General features: G+C 35.8%; 4 protein-coding genes across 11 annotated transcripts in view; 3 read left to right on the top strand and 1 right to left on the bottom strand.

Moving 5' to 3' along the window:
• Positions 1 to 1,534, top strand: part of LOC107686146 (protein eva-1 homolog C-like) — a 4,656-nt gene extending 3,122 nt beyond the window's left edge. The window contains exon 8 of the mRNA XM_016483019.1: positions 1,057 to 1,534. Coding sequence (XP_016338505.1) covers positions 1,057 to 1,478 — 422 coding nt within the window. The 3' untranslated portion in view covers positions 1,479 to 1,534. The remainder of the gene's footprint in view (positions 1 to 1,056) is intronic.
• A 617-nt stretch (positions 1,535 to 2,151) lies between these two features.
• On the bottom strand, positions 2,152 to 6,822 carry LOC107686148 (UPF0769 protein C21orf59 homolog). Of its 5 annotated transcripts, none has more exons than XR_001634024.1 (9): positions 4,756 to 5,219; positions 4,374 to 4,541; positions 4,229 to 4,296; positions 4,042 to 4,134; positions 3,651 to 3,716; positions 3,096 to 3,227; positions 2,858 to 2,953; positions 2,484 to 2,693; positions 2,152 to 2,373 (listed from the first exon to the last, which is right to left on the bottom strand). XR_001634024.1 is itself a non-coding variant. In XM_016483026.1 (9 exons), the coding sequence occupies exons 2-9, from the start codon at positions 4,892 to 4,894 to the stop codon at positions 2,583 to 2,585; spliced, it is 873 nt and encodes a 290-aa protein (XP_016338512.1). In that variant the 5' UTR covers positions 4,895 to 4,915; positions 6,767 to 6,822; the 3' UTR covers positions 2,152 to 2,582. The 5 variants fall into 5 exon arrangements, 4 of the variants coding, with proteins under 4 accessions (XP_016338512.1, XP_016338510.1, XP_016338511.1 ...); XM_016483026.1 differs by adding an exon at positions 6,767 to 6,822 and having other exon boundaries at positions 2,152 to 2,693; positions 4,756 to 4,915; XM_016483024.1 differs by adding an exon at positions 5,226 to 5,321 and having other exon boundaries at positions 2,152 to 2,693; positions 4,756 to 4,936.
• Positions 6,823 to 6,878: 56 nt separating this feature from the next.
• On the top strand, positions 6,879 to 12,808 carry LOC107686147 (heat shock factor protein 1). 2 transcript variants are annotated; one of them, XM_016483020.1, is made up of 12 exons: positions 6,879 to 7,064; positions 8,517 to 8,625; positions 8,713 to 8,843; positions 8,978 to 9,093; positions 9,656 to 9,731; positions 9,851 to 9,912; positions 10,005 to 10,119; positions 10,266 to 10,360; positions 10,560 to 10,700; positions 11,891 to 11,987; positions 12,105 to 12,215; positions 12,340 to 12,808. In XM_016483020.1, exons 1-12 carry the CDS (start codon positions 6,972 to 6,974, stop codon positions 12,499 to 12,501), a joined length of 1,308 nt encoding a protein of 435 aa, XP_016338506.1. In that variant the 5' UTR covers positions 6,879 to 6,971; the 3' UTR covers positions 12,502 to 12,808. The 2 variants fall into 2 exon arrangements, with proteins under 2 accessions (XP_016338506.1, XP_016338507.1); XM_016483021.1 differs by having other exon boundaries at positions 6,880 to 7,064; positions 12,105 to 12,207; positions 12,335 to 12,808.
• Positions 12,809 to 13,481: 673 nt separating this feature from the next.
• The window catches only part of il2rga (interleukin 2 receptor, gamma a), a 9,793-nt gene continuing 5,027 nt past the window's right edge, over positions 13,482 to 18,247 (top strand). For all 3 annotated transcript variants that reach the window (XM_016483028.1, XM_016483029.1, XM_016483027.1), the window contains exons 1-5: positions 13,482 to 13,636; positions 14,396 to 14,477; positions 14,561 to 14,733; positions 14,821 to 14,957; positions 16,395 to 16,563. In XM_016483028.1, coding sequence (XP_016338514.1) covers positions 13,564 to 13,636; positions 14,396 to 14,477; positions 14,561 to 14,733; positions 14,821 to 14,957; positions 16,395 to 16,563 — 634 coding nt within the window. In that variant the 5' untranslated portion in view covers positions 13,482 to 13,563. The remainder of the gene's footprint in view (positions 13,637 to 14,395; positions 14,478 to 14,560; positions 14,734 to 14,820; positions 14,958 to 16,394; positions 16,564 to 18,247) is intronic.

The raw sequence follows: 18,247 nt of genomic DNA, 5'->3' as shown, positions 1-18,247 counted from the left end.
TCTGAAAAGCGAGGTGTGCTCTGATTGGCCAGCTATCCAGTGCGTTGTGATTGTCTGAATACCTCAAGCGTGTGACGGAAATGTTACGGCCCTTACCGTGGCACATCCATCAAATATGAAAACGTACTTGCAGTCTGCGAGTCAGAAAAGCCGGCATTGTAACGTTAGTCTACTCTCCCAGGATCAGGAAACAGTCCTCCATAAAATGCGCTGCACACATCTGAATATTTGGGTTGAACTGTTCTGGGAAGCGGATATCGTCCTCTTTTGGAAGACCAAACAAAGTAGTTTCGCTTTCACAACGAAACACACAGCGTCTTCACGACATGACGGCGGCTGCAACAACAATACTACAGCGAGAATAAAAGTTACGCCTTCTTTCTTTACGTGAACATTAGAGTGGCATTATGCAAATCTTCCCATATTGTGACGTAGGTATGTGGGGCCGTGTTAGAACGAGCCGTTTTAGGGAGGCGTGGCTGACTCTTAACTTTTATAAAGAATATCTCTTTGGATTTGAGACTTTAGTCTTTGCAACTTTACAGATCTTCTTTATGCACCAAGAGCTTGTAACACTCCAAAGAGAAAGGAAAACTTGAAATCGTATCATATGACCCCTTTAAGCATAAACATGCCTGGATTTTTTTTATGAGCCCAGTCAACATAAAGCAGCCCAAATGGAGAAAATTTTAAAAATGGTTTTATATAAGTATTTTATATAATTATAGAATTAAATTAGAATTATATCATTTACTCACTTTCATGTAATTTCAAACCTCTATATTATTATTTTACCCATGCTATACAAAGGATAATTATATGAAACATTTTACATGAAAATACTATTTAAATCTTTCTACTTCAAAATTTCATTTAGTTCAATGTGTAACTTGCCGTTTCTTTGCAATTATTTGTGAGATTTACTAGCAATTTTCAGAATGAAAATAGTTTCAAAGTAAATCCAAAGCTAACTATAAGTGTACGCACTTTTACTTTTTGTGTGAACTATTCTTCACAAGTACTCACAAGTCACAAGTACTTTTCTCTTTCTCTCAGAGCATCCAGAGATGGCAGGACTGCTCTTCACATCAAGTGTTTGTGTGGGACTTCTGATTGTTCTAATAGCTGTTTCAACACAGCTAACCTGCAGTAGACATCTAAATGCAACTAGAACATTCAGAAAGAAGAGTAGAACAACTAATTTGGAAGAGGAGGAGCCAATGAACCAGGATAATGATGAAGAGGAGGAAGAGGAGGATGAGAAAGGGTCACTAATGGACAGCTCTAACCTGTCAGAGATTGGCAGGAAGGTGTATTGCTGGGAAGATGTGACGTACACCACAGAGGCAGCAGAGCTGATGGAGAGGATTGAGCGCAGGGAGCTTGTCATTCAGGAGATCAGGATGAACGCATACCTCAATGGAAACACATGCATCCTGCATTCATACATGCCGACTATTACGCAGAATGTGCAGTAGCTGTAGTTACAACCAAAAGGAGTGAGCATTTTGAATGCTTTCTGCTACCAAAACACTCAAATATAAAAAAAAGGTGAAGTGTGGAATTTTTGTATCGCAACTGTCTTCAGACAGGTTTCCAGAACAATTCCCTCATCTGCTATTGGTCTGCCAAACAAATGGCCCGCCCCTAAGTCACACTATTGGTTCAGCTAATTTTTTAAACAAACAGACCAATATTTTGATAACATCACAGATTCACTGTGCTACACTTTGAGTGAAATTAACCTACAACAGTCTCATAATAAGCCATGAAAGATGTATTTTAACATTAAAAAAATTACACACATCACCTTTGAAGACACTGTCAGGTAAAAAAAAAAAACGGATTTTTCACTGAGGACATAATAGCATAGAACAAGCAATACCTGATGTGGTTTACTGCCTGAGTGAGGGTGAAAGTTATTATTCTGTTCTAAAATTATTCTATTCAGCTGATAAAGTAGCTGTTGTATTACACTTTACATAATGTAAAGCCATGTAAAGAGAAAAGTATTTTATAAATTATTGCTCTATTAAACACTGGATGAATAATTTATGTGGTATTGTAATCGATTCAAATTCAGAAGACTGGTACAATTTTTAAATTAAAATGTATTATATTTAAAAGTGAAATCATAAAATGAAAATAAAATGAACACAAACAGGAAACTCTTTTATTACACAACATCGCACTCAACTTTTCCAGTGAAACCACACCTCCCGATACTGTAACCTCTATTTTGCCTTAAGGATACCAAAATGTTCTGTAATTCCTTCTCAACGCTCTCCAAATGAACTCTGCGGTGCCACAGCGATCCTTAGAGCTGCACAGCAACATCCTGTCTTTAAACAGCATCAAGTTTCAACTGAGTAACTGCCAGAGGCACAGACAAAGAGAGGAAAGGTGTTGCATCCTTCTGCCAATGAATCAGAGCAGAGAAATCTGATGTCTCGCTTTGCATTTACAAACAGTCACATAAATACCTTTCATATGTAACGAAGGCACCAAATTGCATAAAAACAACAGCAGTAGAGTGTAGAGATCTCTGATTTGTCAAATGGAGAGTGATTTTCTTTGTTCATCTATCTTGGGCCCCATTTGATATCTGTGAGTCCCTGGAACTGTCTTTTTAGGGCCTGTCTGTCCGACCAATCAGACTGAAGATGCGAGTCTTTATCTGTCTCTTCTAGTTTCTATTAGCAAGAACAAAACAGACCAAACAATGATGAATGCTCTAAAATAATAAGTAAATATATCTAGTTAGATATATTTTAATCATTCAAATAAAACTATATATAACACACAACATACAATAAGAATATAAATCAAAAGAGTTAGTTAGTTAGAGGCCACTCACTTTTAGTTCTTCCTGCCTCTTGTAATAATGCAGCATCATCTTTTTTTGTTCCTCTTCACTCACTAGTGGTTCTCGCGCTGGTGCACCCTGGCATCTCTAAAATGAATGTGCAAACAATGGTGATCATCAGTTTTCATTTCATTAGGTCAAATCATCTATATGGAAATTCTTCGAAGATAAGTTTAAACACCAGATTAAGGTCACAAAAATAAAACTGAAATTCACACCGAACACATACTTTATGAATTTTCACAATAATTTTCGTTTTCTCGTTTTTCCCAACATAATCCTGCAGCTTTTTGCCCCTCTGTAGTTCTTTAGATGCCCACCACAGCTGAGCCTCTTCTTCTGGGATCACCAGTAATGAGGCCTGCAGAGGAGAGCCTTCATATCAGTATTACAGCTTTGGTTATGTTCATCAAACAAATGAGGTACATTGTATTGGTCTGTTTTATTATTAAGCAATGTGCATGTAGTTATTTAAAGGGATATTCCATCTGAAAAATGACAATTATGTCATTTCCTCAGCCTCGTGTCGTTCCAAACCTGTATGACTTTACTTCTTCTGCAGAGCACAAAAGAAAATATTTAGAAGAATGTCAGGAACCAAACAACATCGGAGCCCACAGACTTAAAAAAACACACACACATTTCTTAAAATATCCTCTTCTTTGTTCCACAGAAGGTAGGCGGTCATACAGGTTTGGAATGACATGAGGATGACTAAACGATGACAGAATTTTAATTTTGGGTTGAGTATTCCTTTAAGAAAGGCAGAAAATATCTCAGATACCTGTGTTCCAGTAAGATCCTCTTGATTTTCAAACTCCATCCTTATTGGATCATGTGGAGGCAGCCCCTATGACTTTACTTCTTCTGCAGAGCACAAAAGAAAATATTTAGAAGAATGTCAGGAACCAAACAACATCGGAGCCCACAGACTTAAAAAAACACACACACATTTCTTAAAATATCCTCTTCTTTGTTCCACAGAAGGTAGGCGGTCATACAGGTTTGGAATGACATGAGGATGACTAAACGATGACAGAATTTTAATTTTGGGTTGAGTATTCCTTTAAGAAAGGCAGAAAATATCTCAGATACCTGTGTTCCAGTAAGATCCTCTTGATTTTCAAACTCCATCCTTATTGGATCATGTGGAGGCTTAACTATCATCTATTAACTATTGGGTAAACTATCATCACAGCTCCTCGCAACTGGTCCAAAGCCTCTTTGACCAAATCCATGGTAACGCAGATATTCGCTTCCACTTGTTTCTTTAGAGTAAAGAAATATATATCACAAAACATATCAAAAGGGTAACAACATATTGAGGTTTAGAAGTATTCTATATTAGAATTAGCTTCATACTTTTGAGATTAAAGCTTTGGCTTCCTCCACTGTTTTCCTTAAAACTTCTTTCATCTTCTCATTCGGAGCTAAATGGAAAGTCAGAATTTAGTTATAGCAATTAATCGGGCAATTCAAATGTAAACTTGAAATGTGACAGGACTACCATGTCCATTTCGTCGTCCTAGCTCATCCTTCTTAAACTCAGCAACACCGCTGGGAATACAGCGGTCCTCCCATTCATCCTTTAGTTTGAGCTCCATGATCTGATCATCAGTAAGGCCTTGCATATTCGGTGGAAGAGAGACACCATGATCTGCCAGCTCTGGAATTTCTATGGAGACATAAATTAAACTGATACTAGTTTTTAATGCTATAATATGCAATCAAACGTTTCACACTTGTTTTAGCACTTGACTTTATTAACGTAACGTTAACTGCCACTTACACAATAATACATGCATTTTAGGGTATGAACTCGTCTGTCAAGAACATAAACCAGTGGAACCCAAAGAATGTGATAAGCATACATAACATCATAGTCATACCAGAGCAGATCCTGTCCACTTTTAATCTTCCATTATAGATGGCGCTGACCTGCTGGGTCAGTGTCTCAATCGAGACAGCCACTGTAGTATTGAAGAGAAACTGACTCTCATCTCCTCGTTTGACGTGCAGCTGAACCATCTCCCACCTGCTGAATTTGTCCTGTGCAGGAATATAACAAATCTGAGATTTTAAGATAAAGAAGATATATAACCACCGCCCGACAACAACAGAGAAGTGTTGAGGAAACGTTTTGCGTCCCGCGACTAGCGCCTCACTGTGTTTGCGTTTGTTGCCATGACACCCAACACCGCGCTCCAAGAATATTCTAGCATGACATGCGAGCAGGCTGCATAACATATGAATTTGACGCGGCAACGTCGTGAAATTAATAATACAGACAATAGGCAAATTTAAGTAAATGAATAACGATTTTCAAATAACTTCCACTAATTATGCAAATTATACTCACACTTGATTCAGTAAATGAAGATATACGGATATACAGTCTATGGGGATACACGCAGCAACAGTAGAGATAAACTATTTCCACCGGAAGTAGCGTATTCAAAATAAAAGCTTCTTCAAACGCTGTCTAAAATAATGTGAACTTATTCTTCACTCTTTTCTAGTTAACTACATTAATTTAACACGATTGTTAGCTTTCAATATGCACACAGACGGATACGCATTCAATTATATCAAATACATGCATGATAAATATTACATAAAAGATGTACAAGAAGACACCAGGGGCAAGTTCAAGCTCAAACCGGTGTGCACCGTTTTGCTACGGTTTCCGGTTTGAACGACATGTTTCCTGGAAACGGTGTGCAACGGGGTTTGAGATACGTTTTCTCTTGTTTGGTGGGTGTGTCAAACATGTCAGCCCAGTCAGCAGCAACATGTATATAAACCACGTGGTATTAAAGAGACAGCTGCACAATGTAATTAACATCCAAATAAATTCACAAGAGCAAGTATATTGTTTGCACATGTTTATTTACATTAAAGGCAAAATAACTAAAATAATAAGAGCACAAGTATAGATCTGGAACTTCTTTAAGTCTGTCTAAATATAATTTAGTAATTGCAGTGTCTTCTGGTCCATATCCTTTACTTAGGAAGGTGTGCTAGAAACTGATTAATGTAACATAAAAAATACTATACATATTTATATATTTTGCTATTGTATTGAGGAGTGCCACTTTCATAAACTTTTCTATACCCCTCTGATTATATAATGGTAAATATTACAATAACATAGCACAACAATAGCGATCAGCAATAATGATAAGCCCAATACTCACAATAAAAATAATAAGGTCATATAGATCATAACACAGTCTTGGAGGTAAGAAGTGGATTATCCTTCACCTGAAATGTTTGTCTTTTCATCCTGAAATGCGAGGCAAATGTTGGATCACAATAATTAGGAACCACAGTTTCCACAAATCCCTTAATTTGATTGGGATGTTCTCTTTTATTCTGGACGGCAAGGGCAGTGATTGTAACATCGAGCGTATTTTGCAGTATTAAACACGTATTTATACCGATTTCATCAGGCTCCGAAAATTCTTTAAAAAGAACACAAAGAATGGCCTTCTCAGCTGCCATAGTTGCAACTCTTGCGTCATCAGAACAGGGTGTTCAACGCACCACCGTTTCCGTTTAAAAAACGTTTTACACCGTTTTTGTCAAGTTTCTCACTGGTTACTGGTTAAGGATTAATTACTACTTATAAATCAATGCATGTAATAACACAATTCTGCAAAACCGTGCTGTTTTTAGTATCATTAAAATAAAAGAGTCAGTATTGTCTCATTTAAATTATCCATTATATAGTCAAAACACAATACAAATATACACAATTATTTTTGCTTTTTCCAATATTACTGACAAGGAACATTATCAGAGTCTATCTTTATATAACAAAGGTTAATTTATTTAAAGCGAGTGACATAGTAAGGCTATGTAAGGAAAAATACAAGTACTTTAGCACAACACACTTACGTATACTACAGGGAGCCGCGTTCGGGATTGGTGGATAGATGGACGTGGGGTGGGGGTAGGGGGGGTCGCAGCAGGGAAATTCACGTGTAGGTCAGCCTGGGACTTTATTTACCTCCTCACAGCCGGCTAATCTAGAGCAGTGTGACGAGCTTTATATTCACGAAAGTCAGAGAAGTTTCTTCACCTCTGTTTTTAAACAGGAGGGATGAAACACAGCCACGGCGTCCCAGCTTTTGTCAGCAAACTTTGGACACTTGTAGAGGCTCCGTCAACGAACGACCTGATCTGCTGGAGCCAAGTGAGTATTTTATGCAAAACGCAGATTTGATTTATTCTAACTGTTCGTGTGAGGTAATTATTATACAGTAATTATTTTTTATGACGTGTCCTGAGTAGGAATTGTACAAACAACAACCAGTAATAACCAACAATATTAACTCTTCAGAATAATAAACTCCACAATAATAAGCTCTTCAGAATTTCTTATAACTCATTGAACATTACTCAGTTTATCTGCTAAGAAGATGTTTATCTTCAGATGCCCTATTAGTATAATGCGCTATCTGACCCATTACAAAACAGATCCACGTGTATTGCGCTGCTGCAGGTGGAGGCAGCTCGCTATTGGCCCACTGTCCGTCCAATGGGTGCTCAGTATATTATTAGAACGTAGCCTACTACCTAATGTTATCTGCAAGAATTGAGTTTCGAACAGCTTGCTCTGAACCAATTTACGCGTCATGTGACAGAACGAGGTGCCCCGAAAATAGAACATTTATGATAAACATCCTAAAATAAAATAAATCCTTATTTAAATCCTTATTATATTGAAGAGGCTTATATACATTTAAGTTAACTACATTAGTGTTAGATTTGAATAAAGCAAAATATTGAATTGACCGCTATAAATGTTTTTTTTTTTTTTTTATAATATCAACGTGTACTATTTATATGCTTTTTTGTAAATGTGAATGTATTTACATTTGTTTGCTTTTAAGTTGTTGTTTTATTAACACGACTCCTCGTAGTGGTAAAGATTATATTAGGCTATATGTAAACACCATAATAATTATTAATCATGTCATTGTATTATTATGATTAATTATATAAATTAATCATATTAATTTATTGATTATTATATAAATAGCTTTATTGTCATTGCAAGCAGAGCAAACAACGACATTCTTAAAGCACCTCTATTGGTGTAATTAATATTCTATTAATATTCTATCTATCTATCTATCTGTCTGTCTGTCTGTCTGTAAATGTGAATGGATCTACCTTTATTTGCCTTTAAGCTGTTGTTTTATTAACATGACTCCTAGAGGTTAAGATTATATTATATATAACCACCATTATAATTATGAATTACATTAAATATATTATGTTGAATAATATCTATCTATCTATCTAAAGTATTTTACTAATCTTTTGCTATTTTTTCTTTAAGCAGGCATTTGCAACAAAAATTCTAGTGCCAGATTTAGAGCTTTTATAGTTTGTTTTATAAAAATAAAACATGAACTATGCAAAAAAAAACATATTTAATTTTAAAAGATGTAAAGTGTAAAAGTAGTAAACTCAGGAAGCAAACTCGAATGATTCTAGAAACCTGCAGTAATATGTGCAAGTGCTTTTTAAGTACAAACAGTGTTTCCTGCCAGACCGGAATGGGCTTTTCTTTAGAAACAGTTTGACATATATCAAGTGATGTAAGTCAAACCACATCTTCCTGTTTCCACTCTATTAGGATGGCTGCAGTTTTCTTGTCCAGGATGAGCAGCGGTACAGCAAGGAAGTCCTGCCTCTTTACTTCAAACATAGCAACATGACCAGCTTTGTGCGCCAGCTCAACATGTGTACGTGTTCAGCCAATGATAAGATATACAGCATGTAGATATATAGCATCATTTTCTAATTCTCCTGTGTCTGACATCCACCTACAGATGGCTTCCACAAAGTGGTACATATGGACGCTGGCTTGCCTAAAGCTGACAGCCAGGTTAATTGTGTCGAGTTTCAGCACGAGAACTTCCAGAGAGCTCAACCTCATCTGTTGGGCCTTATCCGCAGGAAGGTGAAGATGATAAGCGTTATCATACAGTGCTTGTGCTGAAGCAAAGCACTCACGCACAGTTGCTAACCCTCAGATTCTCTCACGCTGAGATGTGTGTGTAAATATCTGTGGTGTATATGTGATTTCATGACTAGGTTTCAGTTAGCCGTGGAGTTGAAGAGGGAGGGCAGGTGTCTCAGGTACTCATTCAGGTTAGTCAAGTCAGAGGCTGGCAAGACTCCTCAGACCTCAAACTCATGGCTTTGTGCAGGTGAGCTTTTCTCTGTAACAAGTACACTATTCATCAGTGTAAAGCTACACTTCAGCCTCGTTTATACATTTAAGAGTGGACGTCCGTGGAACTGTCAGTTAGTGCTTATTTCCTAATATGTCACTTCAAATACCATTCAAAAACATTAAAAAAGATTTGAGAAATATTACTTATATTCACCAAGGCTGTATATATGTGATCAAAAATACAGTAAAAAAAACAGTAATATTATGAAATATTATTACAATTTAAAACAACTGTTTTCTATTTAAAAATGTCTTTTTAATATCAGTGTTGAAAAAAAGTTGTGCAATTTTATTTAGGATTTTTTGATGAATACAAGTTCAAAGGAACAACATTTATTTGAAATAGAAATCATTATTAATGTCTTTACTGTCACTTTTGATCTTTTTAATGCATCCTTCCTGAATAAAAGTCATAATTTCTTTCTATATACATACTAACAGCAAACTTTTGAATGGTACTATAGATCAATGCTAATAGCATTTAAATATTACATTCTCTGCCATGACTAAATCTTTTAACTGTTTCTTTCCTGAAGGGATAATAAGAGCTTGTGGAGAGAACTGGACTCATTAAGACAGAACTATCAGCAGCAGCATAAAATCATACGTAAGGTAAATGGAAACACATTTGTAAACTATATAAATAATAACATATTTTATGTATATAATAATAAATACTTTTTTGATAATCACTATACAAACCTCTCCTATCCTATGTCACTCTTTTTCAGATGATAAAGTTCATCATCAACATCGTTCAGTCAAATGGGATAAAAGGTTGCAAAAGAAGACTGTAAGTTTGTTCACCTAAAGCACACAAAATGTGATTGTTTGCATTTTCAGCTATCTTTTCTCACATCACATTTCCTTTCTCCACCCTAACAGCCCCATGATCAACAATTCTGGGGAGTTTCAGTCTGCGCCGAAATATGCCCGTTCCTTCAGTGTGAATCCCACCCTTACCACTTCCCCCCTCCAAGAGATCCCTTCGATGCAAGAGGTGCCTGCTAAAATCTTGATGTGTGATCTAATTTTGGTCTAAGTTTGATTTCTTGACTTCATCTAACACGATGCTGTTTAGTTATAAAAGGAGCTTGATTTCTGTCATATTGAAAGTAAGTGACATCACTGTGGGTTTCTGGGCAGCTGGATGTGTCACCGGCTGATGTGTACTCAAATGGCATGATCATCTCTGACTCTGACATCACCCACCTGCTGGATCCCACACCTGAGCCTAGCAGGTAAGACAGCAACAGCACACCTGTAGTCTTTATCCTCTACAGGACTCGTGTTTTGTATAATTATAATCTTCCGAGGTTTTTAAAAATACTTCTTTACTGGGTAAAAAACAAACAAACAAAAAAACAGAACTGAACTGAAAGTACTTTTTAGGGTTTCACAGTCTATTTTCCGGTTTCATTTGTGTTTTCGGTTTTACAGAGAGCCAGTGACAGACAGCTTTCCTGCAACTCAAACCACATTTTTATCTCCCGCCTCCCCTACTCTGCCCTCCATGGAGCTGGCATTGAATTTGCTAGATGACCCAGCTGCCCAGGAGTCTGAGGAAATACCCTCTGAAAGGTTAGATAGCAAACTGATCATGTGTGCCATTTTCTTTTATAATTATAACAGATCTCTGTTCTGTTTTATCAATAACTCTGTGCAGTATTTCATAGGGCTGCACAATTGGGAGGAAAATATAACTGTGATTTTTCTGATTAAAAAAAAAAGTGATTTAAAATGATTTGTTGTGGTTATTTTTAGGGCTGAAAAATTTGGCCAAATATTGTGATTATTTATCATTATGACAATGGAAAAATTATCATTATTATTATTAGAAAAGAAAAAAGACTTTTATTTTAAGACTATTTCACTCTAAACTAAATAAATACAGTAAAATTATCAAATAAATAAATAAAAATACTAAAAATTGTACACCTGTAAAATTACAATAATAATATTTGTGACCCTATACCAAAAAAGTCGTAAGTCGCTGGGGTATATTTGTAGCAATAGCCAACAATACATTGTATGGGTCAAAATTGTCGGGTTTTTCTTTTATGCCAAAAATCACTAGGATATTAAGTGAAGATCATGTTCCATGAAGATATTTTGTAAATTTTCCACCATAAATATATCAAAACTGAATTTTTGATTAGTGATATGCATTGCTAAGGACTTAATTTGGACAACTTTAAAGGCAATTTTCTCAATAATTTGACTTTTTTGCACCCTCAGATTCCAGATATTCAAATAGTTGTATCTCAGCCAAATATTGTCCTATCCTAACAAACCATACATCAATGGAAAGCTTATTTATTCACGAATGGACCCTTATGACTGGTTTTGTGGTCCAGGGTCACATTTGTTTCTTTATATCTTCATTTTAAACCAATATACATATACATTTTTCTTTTGGTGGAAAACCACAGGGTTAAAGCTTCTCCTTTGTTGGCAACATGCTTCTCATTAAACATCTAGTGAAATGTTTGTTGCATTTTCAAGCAACCCAAACTAACTGCACTTGCAGAGATGAAGATTGTGTGAAGCAGCATTGACTGCAAACCAAGTTGCCCCGAGACACTGAAAACACTGTTATCCTGAGCAGCTTGCCTATAAATGAACACAGTGCCATGCTTCACTCTAAAACACACGGCACATATACTTATTTTAAAATAAATCGCAGACTTCATCATTTGATAATCACACTAAGCCATTTTGATTAAATGTTCAGCCCTAATATTTCACTTCTCTTCTTCTCTTGAGAACAGTAATGATGTGTCTGATCCACTGGCACTAATTGAATCCAGTTTAGCAGTGATCCGCTCATGCGTTCCACCCTCACCAGACCTGGACAATTTCAGCAAGGTCCGACTTAGACATCTTTAAAAATACAACACAGATGCTATTACAAACCACACTGCTTCAGTAATAGTTAACAGGCTTTTGTATAATCTGACGTGTTTGATTTCATGTTCATGATAGATCCTTAGTCCTGGCTGCCACATCTCTGCTGTTAAAGAGTCAAAAACCGAGAGCAAACAGAGAAGCCAGAATGAAGCCGATGCGCTACCTCACGCCGACACAGGTACACAGATATACGCCCACGCTTCCCTCTCACACACCGTCCCGAACCCACACATGTATCACCTGCACAAACCACATGAATTCAGAACTTACACTTCTGGTTTGTTCCTTTTATTGTGTTTGTGCAGTTACACAGCAGCAGAGCCTGCAACAAAATGCAGACCCGAAGCAGGAGCGCTACGATAGTGGGGAGTATTCAGATATCTTACCATCCCTTCTGCAGCTGGCGCAGGAAGCATCCAGCCTCTCCTTCAGAGACACTACACTGCCTTTAGAGCTCTCTTTTATCATTTAAAACTCTAATGCATTTGATATTGTGCTGTGGTGGTTGATAGTAAAAAGTGGTATCTGAAACAGCCAATAGTTGATAGCTCTGCTGTTTAATGGAAAGCTCAGTATCATTATGCGGCAACTGGATATATGTCAGTTGTAAATTATGTAAATTTTCCATCGTGATTTTTATCCATCAATGAACTCTAACCTCTCTTGTTGACTCAAGAGTGATTTCACAACAAACTTTTAGTCTATTAGCACAATTTACCATGTAGGGTAAAGCAATAGACCATCTCAGTGTTTTTTAAAATTCAGTACATGATGGAAAATTTTCCGTTAATGCAACCTCTGCAGTGGGTGCTGTTTTAAAGGCAGCATTTTTGTGTGGAAGGCTTGCCATGATGGTCTTATTTTGCAGAAAATCTGCTGCATACACCCACCAAATGTCTAAATGAGTAACAACTAATATGCTAATAATAGAACTAGTGTGGCAATTAAAGTTACTTAAGAGCATGTTATGCTATTGATACACAATATTTATATATATATATTAATATATATATATAATTCATAATCAGTTTGTTTAATAGTTCATCTTCTTTAGTAGTAAATTTCTCCACTGAAATAAAGATATGGTCGCCAAATATATGATAGCATATTAGTTTTGAGACAAAAGATTGTTTACAATGATTTCTGGTGTGAATCGGTTATTTTGCTGTACTTGATTGTACTTGTTGTACTTTATTGTCTAAATAAAGGCCAGAATATAGGCTGTAAGTTTATTCCTTAAACATATTAGTATAGTTTATTTTTTTGATTTTTAGGTTTTTGATATGTGTTTTCATGTAAAAGTGAATTATGTAAAAGCAAAATAAAATGTAAAATTTTTAATGCCTACTCTCTTTCATACACAAATTTAGCATTCAGTTCTTTTCATAACAGGCAATCAGCAGAATGTGGCTTCTCTTGAACAGGAAATCTCACACACATACGTCAGCCCACACAGAGCGCATACATTTAGGTTAGAACAGGGAAGACAGAAACAGACCTAAAACAACAAGTGCGTTATGCAACCCTGTCCAAGATGATATTACTTTTAGTTGGTCTTTTCCTTGGGAACATTCCTTCATTTGCATTTTCTGCATCATCCCAGCCAAGTGAGTATTTTACAACTACACTATTTTGAAATGTAATGTATTTTTTTCCTTCTTATTTTGATTTTACATTATGTTGCCTTTACAAAACACATCATACCTAGTATTAAAATACAAAAGGTTTACAGAAGTAATTTCTAAACTATTAAACAAAACGGGGTAGGGTTTTTTGGATTTTTATTAATTTCTTCCCCTTTTTGTGGTTTTATATGCTCTTTTAAACTACGGAAGTATGTGGTTCTACAACAGTTAAGATGTTAAAATCTAATATGTTAACATATATAGGGCCTAAAAACGTCTGGCGATGGCGATTATTTCATCAGCAGTGAACGTGACCATTACATACTCCTCAAGAAATTGTGAAATTTTTCAGCAACCTGTCACTGAAGAGTTGACAATGTTCAGATGCTTGCTTTCCAAAATGGCTTCTCTGTGGCCATGATGCGCACACGCAACCAAAGACACAACTTGAGCTTACAACACTTTCAGTTCAGTTTTTCTATACAATGACTAAATCAAAATGGTCTAAAAATTCTTATGTAAAACTATGATTTAATTTTAATCAGTAAGACTGTATAAAATTGTGATTTTGACTGAAAATTTACATATTTCCTGTATGTATGTTTCTTTCCAGTCCTCACAGGCTGAGCATCCTCTACTGACAAACTACATGCATTGCAAGCTGCAATACTGTGCCATTTATACATTACATAATTCATTAGAATGAAAAATAACTATATTGTTTTTCTCTTCTTTACCCAGAAATTAACTGCCTTATCATAAATCTGGACTATGTTAATTGCACATGGACTGAGCATGAGCACAATTACAGTTTCAAGAGCAGGTGCGTATGTTGAACAAAATAGAAAACCTGCATTTTTGGATGAAAGTTTCAGAACTGACAACAGCATGTGTTTGCTTTCTTAGGTTTACTCATAAAGAAATTCTGGATTGTCCAAATTATCTCAGGATTGATGGTGTTAACGTGGGCTGCGTGTTCCCCTACGAAAAACCACAACGGTTTAATACATTAAAAACATGGCTGTACAGTGACAATGGCGGTTTGGTGACAGAGCAGGAACATAATCTCAAAGCATATGGTATTAGAAATTATTCATATTTATTATGACTTGACAATAATTGACCTGTTGATGAATTGATACTTTATATACTCTGTTGCTAATCAGTGAAGCTGTACCCTCCGGTCAACCTGTCTGTGGTGGAGAAAAAAGATGCTGAACTGTGGCTGTACTGGAATATTACAAAGAACGACAGCTGCATTGAGAGTGAAGTTCGTCACAGGACAGACAACAATGCGTGGAAGGTATGAAATTTGTTTTATGAAACTAAATTTTGATTGGCCACATTTGAAACACATGGACATTGTATAGGTATTAATTTCATATGGCCTCTAATGGCTTAATGATTTATGAGAAACATGTACTGGTACTGAAATCGCATCAAAATAAATGTACAAAAGTGGTTTTATATACACAGAAAGCATATCAAATGCAACTAAAGTGTCTACTTTAATGTTTTTAAAATTAAAATAATTAATTTTGCATTGTGATCCTTAAATAGTCTTTTAATGTCCTCTAATGATTCTTGATCTAAATATGCCTGACAAGATTTTTTTTTTTTTGGTATTTAGACTATTGTTACACTGAATGGCTTTTTTTCTGTAAATCGTGGTAAAATGTATGATAGTAACTATTTTTTGCTCAGAAAAAATAAATAAACAGGACACGTTCTTATATACCAAAAAAAAAAGTAAAGCTGTACTAAACTATTGATTACATTAACTGTGATGCTTGAAAGCTCCTTTTTGTCTTTTTTCATCTCCAAACACCGAAGCATCTATTTTAAATCAGGGTTTTAAACTTACATATCGATTGGGTGAATGATTCAATGACTCAGCCATAAGAAAATGTCACTTGTTTCTTTCCTGTAGTAATCAATGTTGAAAAAGACAGTCACTTGTCGCCACCTATCGGCTTAATGCGGAGTAATACGTTCAATAGAAATTCCAAAAATAATACATTGAGACATTAGCATTAAAAAAAAAAGAAATTGTTTCTATGCCATATGTTATATCTTGTTGGAACAAGATTTTTTTTTTTTTGGTATTTAGACTATTGTTACACTGAATGGCTTTTTTTCTGTAAATCGTGGTAAAATGTATGATAGTAACTATTTTTTGCTCAGAAAAAATAAATAAACAGGACACGTTCTTATATACCAAAAAAAAAAGTAAAGCTGTACTAAACTATTGATTACATTAACTGTGATGCTTGAAAGCTCCTTTTTGTCTTTTTTCATCTCCAAACACCGAAGCATCTATTTTAAATCAGGGTTTTAAACTTACATATCGATTGGGTGAATGATTCAATGACTCAGCCATAAGAAAATGTCACTTGTTTCTTTCCTGTAGTAATCAATGTTGAAAAAGACAGTCACTTGTCGCCACCTATCGGCTTAATGCGGAGTAATACGTTCAATAGAAATTCCAAAAATAATAATGGAGACATTAGCATTAAAAAAAAAAGAAACTGTTTCTATGCCATATGTTATATCTTGTTGGAACTGCTTATTAAATGTTAAAGTGATTTGCTGGGATAAAAGATAAAGTACCAGTGCGCGATGACTAGACTAATCAATTTCGAAGACAGTGATGTACAAATTGTCATTGTAATGCATTCTCACCTTGTGGTCGTCTGACCACCAAACACAAAACGGCAAAGTTTACATCTCTCTTCCCTAGAGCACCACTCCAGGCCACAGGACCTCCTTCAGTTTGCCTTTTCCCTCAAAAAAACGCTACGAGTTCCAGGTCAGGGCTCGAATAGAGTCATCCTGCGGAGAGTCCAAGTTTTGGAGCGACTGGAGTGAGCCTGTCTACTGGGGATATTTAAAGACCAACAACACCTCAGGTAAATTATCTTATCCGTATTACAAGTCTCTCAGTGCTTTATATGCCTAGATAAAAAGACAAAAGCTGCAGACAAACAGTCACAGCTGCAAGCGCATTATATACATTATAACGTCACATCGAACCATAGACTGTATAAAAACAGCATCGAACGCTTGCCTGTGCGCGCTCTCACACTCGCGCAACGCACTGCAGCATATTGCTTATTCTCATGTTTTCCGTGATGCTTTACCAGACTGGATGTTTTTTAAAAGTAGGTTTACATGTTGAAAGTGATGAATTTGTCATAAAATCTTTCCACAACCAGTTTTTTTTCTTTCCACAATCAGTTTCACATGTGATGATTAATATACGTACTAAGTTAGGTCTAATGAGATGTTAGCGCTCAGTCATTAAAGGCGTAGTCTCTTACTGTAACTTCACTATGACAGAATTAAATATATTCCTTATTTTTAACGTAATATTTGTGCCATTCCTTCCTGTCACAATGCTAAATATTAAAAACGGATATTTACTTATTTACCTATAACAAGATAAGGTATATTCAAAGAAAATGACTTACTTCCGCGTTGCAAAATAAGGTGCACAAGGCCTGTACACTTGCAGTCTTTGCACTTGACCACTTGTTGACTTGCATTATGCGCTATATAGTGTGGTAAAAATTAATAAAGTATTTGCACATTCTGATTTCAGTACTTCAGAATGTCTGTTCAGTAGTGCTTATGTAAGAGGTGACACAATTTAGCAATTGTGCTGCTTGTTATAATGTTGTAAACCTTTTACCAAATACACATAAAAGATGCCTCAAATACCGCGCAGAAGTGCATTAAGGGCACTGAAATTTGGCATTTTTCATACCTGCTGGGACAATCTTCCTATTACTGCAAAGTCTCAAGTGGCCAAGACCGTAAGTGTGGGTAGTAGGGTGAATTCGGGTAATCTGGTACATTTTTTGCAATTTTGACTTCTGCGATTTATTTCGATATCTATCTAACACATTAGATCAACACATTAGACTTTTCTGAAATCCCTAAGATGTTTTCTAACCACACCAGAAGATAGAATGTTGATATTATACCCAGAGGAGACATGCCACACCTATTAGTGTTTTTTGTGCCAAAAAAAAAAAAATCTGCCTGAATTTGATAATCTGGGACAGGTCACTTTGTAATCTGGGACATATGTATTAGGCCTAAAAAAACCTATATTCACCATACTTTATGCATGCCAAACACAATATCACCAATTTTTAAAAATCATTATGAAAAAAATGACAAGTACAGAAATCTCAATAAGGAAATGTATATTTCAATATCAGGAAAAATAATGTATTTTTTGTACACAGGATGAACAATCTACTGTGTTAATTCATTTTAATTCATTTAAAACTATTAAAATTGTTTAACATTTGTTTAACATTGTATTAACATTTTAAAGAATCAACTAAAATTTAAGCAACAGCAAGCAACAATTTGATTAATGGATTATTCAGTCAGTTATTCAAGTTCTCCATTCTATTAAAATTGGGGCTACTCGGGGAACAAACACTCCGCATGTGTGTGTGTGAGTGTGAGAGTGTGTTTGTGTGTGTGTGTGTGTGTACAGAACATTGTCAGCTGGCCTGGGCGCAGCTCCCCCTCCTCCCCCAACCGTTGTATACTAAACTAACTGGGAATTTGGGAAAT

Source organism: Sinocyclocheilus anshuiensis, unplaced genomic scaffold (genome assembly GCF_001515605.1).
Source record: "Sinocyclocheilus anshuiensis isolate Anshui unplaced genomic scaffold, SAMN03320099.WGS_v1.1 scaffold437, whole genome shotgun sequence".
NCBI lineage: Eukaryota > Metazoa > Chordata > Actinopteri > Cypriniformes > Cyprinidae > Sinocyclocheilus > Sinocyclocheilus anshuiensis.
The sequence above is the reverse complement of the archived record's forward strand: the minus strand, read 5'-3'. Positions and strand labels throughout refer to the sequence as shown.